At 39.2% G+C, this 11,064-nt stretch overlaps 1 protein-coding gene across 1 annotated transcript; it reads right to left on the minus strand.

Moving 5' to 3' along the window:
* Positions 1–1,564: 1,564 nt before the first annotated feature.
* LOC138824950 (zinc finger protein ZFP2-like) lies at positions 1,565–10,764 on the minus strand. Its single transcript, XM_070019343.1, has 3 exons — positions 10,569–10,764; positions 3,861–3,950; positions 1,565–2,937 (listed from the first exon to the last, which is right to left on the minus strand). The coding sequence occupies exons 1-3, from the start codon at positions 10,762–10,764 to the stop codon at positions 1,565–1,567; spliced, it is 1,659 nt and encodes a 552-aa protein (XP_069875444.1).
* Between the last annotated feature and the right edge of the window lie 300 nt (positions 10,765–11,064).

Here is an 11,064-nt window from a genome sequence, read left to right on the forward strand (position 1 = left end):
TACTCATAATTTCTTTCCTATCTCTGCTCTCACATATGCTGAATACCCAGTTCTGATTGAAAGTCATTTCACATATGTTCTATGCACTACTTTTTTTCTCCTATGTGAGTCAGTTCTCTGATAAACATGAGGTATTTCTTTCTGATCAAAGGATTTCCACATTTGTAATATTTTTCATTTTATTTTATTTTTTTGTGAACATACTGTACAGAGGGGTTACAATTACATGGGCAAGATAATGAGTACATTTCCTTTCAAGCATTGCAGCCTCCTCCTTTGTTTGCCCTTCACATCCCTTTCCAGACTCCCCCCGCCCCACCACCTTATTCTCCCCCCCACCCAAAGTTGTAAAGTTCATTTTCGACTTGACAACTTGTACTTCTCATTGTTGCAACAGGTCCACCTGTATGCTTAAATGACTTGTTTTTCCCCTTCTCCTCCACAAATTATACTGACATCAAATATAGTAAAAGCAGGAATTATACTGTGGGGGAGGGACATACAAAGCAACAAAGAAATAATCTTATAAATGCATTAGAAAGAAATGCATGAAAGAAAAAAAACAGCTGGGCACTGGTGGCTCATTCCTGTAATCCTAGCTACTCAGGAGGCTGAGATCTGAGGATCGAGGTTCCAAGCCAGCCCGGGCAGGAGAGACCGTGAGACTCCCATCTCCAATAAACCACCAGAAAACCGGAAGTGGCACTGTGATTCAAGTGGTAGAGCGCTCGCCTTGAGCTGAAGAGCTGAGGGACAACGCCCAAGCCCAGAGTTCAAGCCCCACCACCGAAAAAAAAAAAAAAAGAAAACATTTAAATACATAGCTAAGGGTTCATTTTCCTAACAGCACATTATCTGACCTTTTCTGCTTGACTCATACATATACTAGATATTGCAAATAATAGGTACCATGGTTTCCCTTATTCACATTTGTAATATTTTTAAGATTACTCCGCTGTGTGTGTCCTACGAACTTGGATCCATGAATACTTGGTAAAGGACTTTCCACAATTGTTACATTTGTATATTCTCGCCTGTGTCTGTTCTCTGATGCAAACTGAGTTAGGACTTTTTCTTGAAAACCTTTCCATTTATTTTTCCTACATACGATTTCTCTCCTCTTTGTTTGTGAGGGTGTGTGTGTGTCTGTGTGTCTGTGTGTCTCTGTGTTTTGTGTGTTTTATGATGAACCCTGAGCTGTGTCTTACAAGTCAAAGACTTTCCCATTTGGTAAAATCCTAAGTTATTTCATTTGGGTGAATCAACTTATGTGTGTTAAGCTGTGACCTCCAGGTCTTTCCACACTGGTTGCATTCATAAGGTTTCTCTTCTTGTGTTCTGTGATGGATGTTAAGTTGTGCCTTCCAGGTGAAAGAATTTCCATGCCTGCTACATACATAACATTTCTCTCTGGTGGGTTTTTTTCTGATGGACAGAAAGTTGTATGTTCTGGGTGAAAGACTTTCCACATAGCTTACATTCATAAAATTTCTCTCCTGTGTGTGCTCTCTGGTTGACAGTAACGTATACATCTTGGCTGAAATACTTTCAACACATATGACATTCATAAGGTTTCTTTCCTGTGTGTTTTCTGATGGGCAGTAAGGTATGACTTCTTGGTGAAAGACTTTCCACACACGTTGCATTCATAAGGTTTCTCTCCTGTGTGTGTTCTCTCATGGACAGTAAAGTTTAGCTTCTGGGTGAAAGACTTTCCACACACGTTACATTCATAAGGTTTCTTTCCTGCATGTGTTCTCTGGTGGACAGTAAGGTTTGACTTATTGGTGAAAGACTTTCCACACATGTTACATTCATAAGGTTTATCTCCTGTGTGTGTTCCCTGGTGGACAGTAAAGTGCAGCTTCTGGGTGAAAGACTTTCCACACACATTACATTCATAAGATTTGTTTCCTATGTGTGTTCTCTGGTGAACAGTAAGGGGTGACTTATTTGTGAAAGACTTTCCACACATATTACATTCATAAGGTTTCTCTCCTGTGTGTGTTCTCTGGTGGTCAGTAAGGTTTGACTTCTTGGTGAAAGACTTTTCACACATGTTACATTCATAAGGTTTCTCGCCTGTGTGTCTTCTCTGGTGGACAGTGAGAGTTGTCTTCTGGGTGAAAGACTTTCCACACATGTTACATTCATAAGGTTGCTTTCCTGTGTGTATTCTCTGGTGGACAGTGAGGTGTGACTTCTGGGTAAAAGACATTCCACACATGTTACATTCATAAGGTTTCTTTCCTGTGTGTATTCTCTGATGGACAGTGAGAGGTGACTTCTTGGTGAAAGACTTTCCACACATATTACATTCATAAGGTTTCTCTCCTGTGTGTGTTCTCTGGTGTACAGTAAGGTCTGACTTCTTGGTGAAAGACTTTCCACACATGTTACATTCATAAGGTTTCTCTCCTGTGTGTGTTCTCTGGTGGTCAGTAAGATATGCCTTGCAGGTGAAAGACTTGCCACAAATGTTACATTCAAAAGGTTTCTCTTTTGTGTGTGTTCTCTGATGGACAGTAAGATCTGCCTTACTGGTGAAAATCTTTCCACACATTTTACTTTCATATGGTTTCTCTCCTGTGTGTGTTCTCTGAGGGACAATAGGGTGTGTCTTCTCAATGAAAGACCTTTTACATTGTTTATATTCTTCAACTACAGAAGACACCTGGGGACTATGTACAGCACACATCTTACCAGGTTCACTGAAAACACCTATGTTCTGATACCCAGTTACCTTTTCTGTCCTCATCCCTAAGGAGTTCCCATTATTCTTAATCAGTTCTGACTTCTGTTTTGAGCTCAAATTAAAACTTCTTATAAGTCTCACTTTTTCCTCCTCTGGGTTACTATTCATGACTGCTACTTCAGAGAGATACTTATTGTGACTCTCCTGACAGGTGCTAATCACATCCTCCATTTGTGGGACATCTAAAATGCATAACAGAAAAATAGACAAAAACATAAATGAGATCCATAAATTCCTTACTGTAATGGTATTTTCTCACATTTTAAGTGTTACAAGATTTTCAAATATCAAACCATTGTTTTATGCAGAATATAAACTTTTTTCTGCAACATACTAACTATGAATGTAGTACTGACATTTTAAAATGGAAAATAATGTTTTTGTGTATTTCAGATTTTTCTATTTGTTTCTAGGAAATATTTACTGAAATTATTCATCAACATACTCTTAATGCTTCCATTCTGAATCTCACTCTATGCCCATCACAACTCATAAGCTATTGTCCTGATGAGAGAATAGCAGCACTACCATTCTCCTATTTTCCTCCTACCTGCATAATACTAGTTTAAAAGAAAATGAGATCTCCTTTTGTACATTTCTTATTGTCTTTTTCTCTTTAAGAATGACTTCTGCCGGGCAGTGGTGGCTCACGCCTGTAATCCTACCTACTCAGGAGGCTGAGATCTGAGGATCGCGGTTCAAAGCCAGCCCGGGCAGGAGAGACCGTGAGACTCCTATCTACAATAAACCACCAGAAAACCGGAAGTGGCACTGTGGTTCAAGTGGTAGAGCGCTCGCCTTGAGCTGAAGAGCTGAGGGACAGCACCCAGGCCCAGAGTTCAAGTCCCACGACCGACAAAAAAAAAAAAAAAAGAATGACTTCTCTACAGACAAAGAATTGCTAACATTAAATACATTGGCAAACCAAAGCCAGTTTGCCTCCATGTGAATTCTGGATTGACAATTCCTTGAGACAAAGGATCACATAGTTCTCTGCCACACATGACTCAGGGGCACTAGGAATACTATCGCTCTGTACAGCTCAAGATAAACAGACCAACTGGACTCAGGACCCATCATCACCATTCAAGATGCTTTAACTCACCTGTAAAATTCTTGTCTGAGGCTTCTCTTCTCCATGGATCTGCACCTTGTTCCAGCATCACAATCAATTTAGGTTTAGGAACACAGTGTCCTATGATTAAGAAATACTGGAGAATTATTGCTCTTGCTGGGTCATCATTAACGTAAGGTCACAGACATCCTGTTCACAAGGTTGCTCCTAAATCTGGTTACTCAATTGTTTTTTGGGGGTTGGGGGTCCAGTTCTGGGGCCTAAACTCTGGTTCTGGGCACTGTCGGGCAGATCTTCAGCTCAAGGCTAGCACTGTATCACATGAGCCACATAGCCAATTCCGGCTTTTTATTTTTTCTGCTTATGTGGTGCTGAGGAATCCAACACAGGGCCTCATGCATGGAAGGCAATTCCTCTGCCACTGAGCCACCTTCCCAGCCCATGGTTTCTCAATTCTTAACAGCTCCATGGTGGAGTAGCATCCAGCTTTGGGTTTATTTTGCCAACTGTGTGGCTTGAACTCAGCTCTTTTGCTAAAATCTAGCATTCTACTAGTTTGAGTCGTGGCTACATTTCTAGTTTTTGAATGGTTTATTGGAGATAAGAGTCTCATGGTCATTTTTCTACAGCTGCTGGTTTCAAATTGAAACCTTCAGATGTCAGCCTCCAGAGTATCTAGGATTGGTAGCCTGAAGCACTAAACCCTGTAGCATGTTTGGCTTACAAATACACACTTTTACTTATTGATTTCCAGAGCATACTGTCAGTAGTAATGTATGTTCTATTCTAGACTGTAGATCCACCTATAATAATTACCCAAGTCTGGGAAGTCAGTCTCCTATTAGTGGATCATAGCTTAGAACTTCTGTCCAACTATTGATTTGATTTGCCTTCTTAAAGAACGAGAATAAAATTAACTCTTGTGTTACATATAATGAAGTTGAAGTTTCCCTTAGAAAAAAATAACACTTCCCATGGCCTCTAATCTTTTTTTTTTTTTTTTTTAGAAATTGTAATGGTCCAAATGCTTACTTACACCTGTAATCCTACAGTTAGGAGGTAAGATCAGAAGAGGCAGGCTTGAAACCAACCTGGGCACAGAAACTCAGAATATACCCCAAAACAAAAGTGAAAATAGAATTGTGGCTCAAGCACTAGTGTGAAAGACAAACAACACCAAGCTATCAGACTCAAATTCGACTGGCTTATATACTAGCAGTTTTTTACATGGGAATAGACTGGAAGCTTCTCCCTAAAGAACATAAATAGTCTAATGTCTACTAAAATAAAAGCACTTGATCTTCCAAGTGAAAATAACCTTTGCTCACCCAAGGACATGAGGTTGCTATAGGTTTCCAGCATTACATCTCTATGAAGGGTCCTCTGACCAGGATCCAGATCCTGCCACTCCTTCCAGGTGAAGTACACAGCCACATCATCAAATGACATCAGCTTCTGTAATGGCACATTTCCATCAAGAAATTAGACCTGGGTTATAAGAATTCCAACCTGGAATTTCATTATGCTGCATGTATGCTTTTGTCTTACATACAATGTTTGCAGCTAGCTTTGTTAACTATTCACTGGGAAAATTAAATACCAAACTAGAAATATTTGACAATAAATAAACCCTGTCATTAAAATACACAGATTTGCAGGGCGCTGGTGGCTTATGCCTGTAATCCTAGCTATTCAGGAGGCTGAGGTCTGAGGATCAAGGTTGAAGGCCAGCCCAGGCAGGAAAGTCCATGAGACACTTATCTCCAATAAACCACCAGAAAATGAAAGTAGCACTGTCACTCAAGTGGTAGCACTCACCTTAACCTGAAGAGCTGAGGGAAAACAACCAGACCCAGAATTCAAGCCCCAAGACCAATAAAAAATTACAGTTTCCATAATGCATGCAAGCACATTTCTGCTGCTAGCAATAGAGACAAGATCAAAACTCTAAGGAGACAATAATCTGGCATGATAACATTAAGTCTAAGGAGGTGTCTGAAAAATTATATTATCATTTTTGATAAAATTTCAGTACATACCAGGGTAAAAATGAATTAAACCAATATTTTTCCTGTTTGACACATACTGCTTCACCATAAATCCTATTTAGACCTTCTATTAACAAGTACTCTCAAAAGTAAGCAGCACACATTCAGGATATCACATGGAATACAGAACATAGAACATTGCTAGATCTATGAAAAGCAGTGTCCACATGAATATTAAAAAAAAAATAGTATCAGTACTCCAGAAAGTAACTAATGATTGATTAGGCCCTTATAAGATTTAATTGAGTTTCCACATAAAAATATCCGTGGTTTAACATGTTTGGTTTAAATGCTAAATATTGAAATATGGTCATAGATACCCTGATATTTCCTTCCCATGTAAAAAAGAACTGCTACCATGAAATTTTGTAAACTTTGCCTACATTCTACAATACAAAATAAAGGTGGAGGGAAAAAAATGTTCCTTACAAGGTTTTCATTTTAATAGCCCTTCACCGAAGGTGAAGGCAAATATAGAGAGGCTCAAGGAACACTCAAGATGACAAAAATGATAAATACGACCAAATGCTCAAATGTGTTACATATTCCTGAGTCCTTTCTCCAGTAGATCTCTAAGGTTATATTTTCACTTGTGTTAGTTAATAGCAAAATACCTCAGAGATCAAAATCAATTAGTTAGCAAACATCTGTGAGATGTTGTGACAAGTGATATTTCTAATAGAGAACATCTCGTCACTGTATTATTTTTTTTCAACACTAGTTCCAATCTTATACTGGCAGTGAATTAAAATATTCAAAAGTAGTGGGAAAGAAAAACAAAACTGAATAGCACATCAAATGAAGTTAGACCAACAAAAAATCTGGAGAAAACAGATTTTCTTGTAGTGTATCAATTGGTAGAAGGAAGTACTTTTCTGTAGGGAACTCTGAAGTTGAGCTGAAGGGGAAAAGGTTTGAGAGGTTGGAATTCCAGCCTGACACCGCTGAGAGAACTGAGAGTTGGCGGCAGAAGGGTTAAAAGAGAATTCTGGAGAGGGTTAAGAGACTGGAGTACAGGCCTTTTCCATACTGTTGGAAAGATAGCATCTGAAACTGAGCTGCTGTTGACCTTGAAGGCTAGGTAAGGTGAACTCCATATCTGCATTTTCTCTTGAAGCCAGTCTTCTGTCTCAGGAGAATAAGGAAACATGTTTTCCTCACAACCTGTTGTGGCTCTGATTGTACTATTAATATAGATACTTCAATTTTGTATGTTATGAATGGTAATCTTCCCTGTGTGAACTCAAGGAACTATGCTAGCTTGCTGGCACCCAGGGACAAAGTGCCAAAGCGCCTTCGAAACCCTGGTTTCCCCTAAATCCATCTGTTTATGTTTTTGTGTTTCTCTAATTTTCTTTGTTTCTGGAATCCTGTAGAACTCTCTAGGCAACAATTTTCCTATATTATGGGTAAGAAAAATGTCAATCCTAAGAGCCATGTCAGCAACATAAAGCTGATCACTAAGAAAATCTACTTCCAGATAGATCATTAGAAGAAAAGAAACAACTGAGACACATATGGAGGAAAGAGGGATTGAAAAAAGAAAAAAATGATAAAAGATAGATACAAAGAGAGAGTAAGAAAAATAACCAACATTAGTGAGTAGAAAATCAAAAATGGAGAGAGAAAATAGAGGAAAGAAATCTTGTGAGAATGCTTTAGAAAACAAACAGGAATGTGTAGAAAGACCATAAAGCTTAGCAACAAATATAGGCTAAGTTTCTAGTAAGACCAAGACCATGAAGCAGTGCAAGAAGTATATATGGAGAGTAATTTAAGTACATATAGAAAAACGAAGGTGTGCATGGCCACACTATTTCAGCAATTCCAGGAAAATTTTATTGAGATAGTTTAATGTTACTCATGAGGAAGTGATCAGGTGGCAATCTATCCTTCACCTTCCATGAGAAGTAACCTGCTTGGTGTCATTACATCACATAACAGATGTGACTACATTTTATGCAAGTTGAAACCTAGACATTCTGAAACCAATCTGAATTCAACTTAGAATATAACCATTCAATCTGCTAAACCTACAAGCAATCTTTATCTGCTAATTTACAAGCCTTCTTTATCCGATTTTTGAATATGTTCCTGAGGCTGAATCTGTGTGGTTGGTATTGTTTTTAATTCTTGGACATCGTTAGAGTGATATAGTGGAATGGAAAACAAATGAAAAATAAAAAAAAATTAACTCACCAGAGATCCATTCATTCTGTCTTGCTGCTGACAATGAGCAGAAGATTCTGGAAGCATGGCTGGGATTTAAGGGAAATGATGCATTCAGAAATGAATCTGTGAGATTTTGGGCCCAGAATTTCCTGTGGAAAACATGATACATGGACTGGAAAACCGTAAATCCTTCTTTTTTAAATTTTTATTTATTTTTTATTGTGAAAACGTAAAGCCTTCTTATAAGCGAAGAATTTTTAATGTCTTAGGCAGAGTATTAAAGTGTCTAATAAACACAAATCCAGCCCATTTCCTGATAGATAGATATTATTAAACCTACTAATTTATATATTTATGTACACACTAAATTGGAAAAAATGAAAGTTCCCACTGAAATTATTGAATAATTGAGAGCAAAAACATATATTTCCACTAAAAGTCATTCCTTATTACTGAATATACTTCAGGATGTATGAACTGCTTTTTTTTCCTTTTTTTTTTTTTTTTTTTTTTTTTTTGCCAGTCCTGGTGCCTGAACTCTGGGCCTGGGTGCTGTCCCTCAGCTCTTCAGCTCAAGGCTAGTGCTCTACCACTTGAGCCACAGCACACTTCCAGCCTTTTCTGATTGTGTGGTGCTGAGGAATCGAGCCCAGGGCCTCATGCATGCAAGGCAAGTACTCTACCACTAAGCCAACTTTCCAGCCCATGAACTGCTTTTTTAATGCAAAAGTTTCCTAGGAATCCATTGGATTTTGTGTTCTACCTCATTCATTCAAATATTTAAACACCATGGAAAGCATGTAAGATGTAACTCAGTAATTTTCACCCAAAGTTAGATAGAAAAATGTATATAGAATATATTTCTACCGGGCGCTGGTGGCTCACGCCTGTAATCCTAGCTACTCAGGAGACTGAGATCTGAGGATCCCGGTTCAAAGCCAGCCAGGGCAGGAGAGACCATCAGACTCCTATCTCCAATAAACCACCAGAAAACCGCTGTAGCTCAAGTGGTAGAGTGCTCGCCTTGAGCTGAAGAGCTGAGGGACAGCGCCCAGGACTAGAGTTCAAGCCCCATGACTGACAAAAAAAAAAAAAAAAAAGAATATATTTCTTATGTTATACTATTACAATAATGGGTGTCAAATGGCACATTTCACTCTAACCATTGTACACATATGCAATGATTAACAATTTGCCATTTAAAATGCTTTGTCCAAAGGGCCATGAGTAAAGATGAGGTAATCGAGGTTTGAGAAGTCCCTAACGTTCATTTCCCTAAACAGTCATGCGAAGAACCTTAGCCATCCTAAAGATACAACACAAAATAATCAATATAGGCGTGACACACCTAAAGATAAGTAACAACTACAAAGCATACAATATTGAGTAAGACATATTACCTCAAATTTTCTTCTGTGAATTTTCTTTTTAGGCCACATGTCCCAGACCAACACTTTCTGTACTACCAGGCACAACCAACTGATTAGAGCTAGCATTAGCAAATCAATAGATGGCACAATTAATGTAAGTTTGCATGATTACATACTAAAAATAACAGTGTTAACAAGATGAATAAATTAGCAAAAACAGGATTAGGAATTACTACAAGAATAGATACTTTCAGTCATAACAATTACCCCACCATCCCAAACCACAGCCTCAGGTACCCTCTCATAACTATGCTCTAGCTTATTCCTCATCACGCCACCTAGAAATTAGTTTACTCTTGCAACAACACAAAGTGATTGAGAGTGGTGTAGGAAAGAGTACCATGTGAATCTGGTGCTCAGAGAAGTAGCAACAATTTTTGCATAAGGCAAAGGAAGCTAGCAACATCTTCCCCTTCCAGTGCTTTTCTGCTTCTTTCCTTTAGGGCTTCTCAGAATTGACAAGGTCTGTCCATTTAGGATGGAGATTCCTATTCATAGGGTACTCTGCTTCAAACATTGCTAGGCTTCATTCCTAAAAGTACAGGACCAGCACTCACTACTCCAATATCCAGTGTACAACTGTCTCTAGAAACAGAGTCGAATACAAACGCTTGTGAATTCAAGCCAGGAGATTAAAAACTCAAGTCAAACAGATTAAAATATCTCTAGGAGAAAAATCACAGAAGCCCCAAATACAACTTCAATGTAAGAGGACTCAAGGCAGGCACACACCTCACAATTTCACTAGAATTCTTCCTGTACTCCTCTTATACCTGGGCAAAGCAAATAAAGTCACATGAGTTAATAGAAGAATCCCTCGGTCTTGGAGTACAAATGCACAATTCTTGGGCTCTCCTGGTCTGGACAATCACCCAGCTTGCTCTCAAACATTTGAACCTCAAGCAAATTATCAACTCCATACTGGAGAAAAGTATGGAGAGGGAAGTAGGCGCTTTGGCTCAAGTATAAAGCTCTCCCTCTGAGCTGAGGAGCTCAGGAATGCTGCTTGCAGGCCCAGAGTTCACCCCCCACCAAACAAACAGAAACCCGTGGAGGGGAGACTCCTGCAGCAATCACACAATTCCTACCTGACATCAGTTCCAAAGCCTGATATTCCTTCAAGTTACAGCTCCCAAGCTCCACTGCACAGAGCTGGGCGCAGGGCTCCTGGCTAACACCTATGGAAGGCAAAACTGTATGTCTGCGCACTTCCAGGGGCAAGGCAAAGGAAAAGAATCCGGAAGACGCAGACTTAAAACGCCAGTGGTGGGCGGGGAGACGCATGCGCAAAAGCATCTTCTGCCCCACCTCCACCCTCCAAAAAAAAAACAACCCAGGACTTTCAAAGAAAATATCTTTCATGGAGACTACAATTCCCACAAAGCTCTGTGCCACCCTCCTACATACCTGGGAACAAGTGTGCTTGTGTGCATTGGGACTTTTCTCTCCCTGCTGTGGAAGTTAAGTTGTTTCTTGAAAACCACTGTTTCCTCTTGAAATACATAAGACCAACCAGAAAATGGATATATATGGGGAGAATTGGCTACATTGGCTTTTTGATTCTTAGTTCTTATAATGAAATTG

Source organism: Dipodomys merriami, unplaced genomic scaffold (assembly GCF_024711535.1).
Source record: "Dipodomys merriami isolate MVZ:Mamm:240054 unplaced genomic scaffold, mDipMer1.0.p SCAF_130, whole genome shotgun sequence".
NCBI classification, from domain to species: Eukaryota; Metazoa; Chordata; class Mammalia; order Rodentia; family Heteromyidae; genus Dipodomys; species Dipodomys merriami.

Bases quoted from the DNA above. Each gene is read 5' to 3' on its own strand.
- LOC138824950 (XM_070019343.1), bottom strand. From the start codon at position 10,764: ATGCGTCTCCCCGCCCACCACTGGCGTTTTAAGTCTGCGTCTTCCGGA. The intron at 3,951-10,568 runs GTAGGAATTGTG...TCTTAATCATAG, and splicing joins GGCTTTGGAACTGATGTCAG to GACACTGTGTTCCTAAACCT. The intron at 2,938-3,860 runs GTGAGTTAAAGC...TATGCATTTTAG, and splicing joins CTCAGACAAGAATTTTACAG to ATGTCCCACAAATGGAGGAT.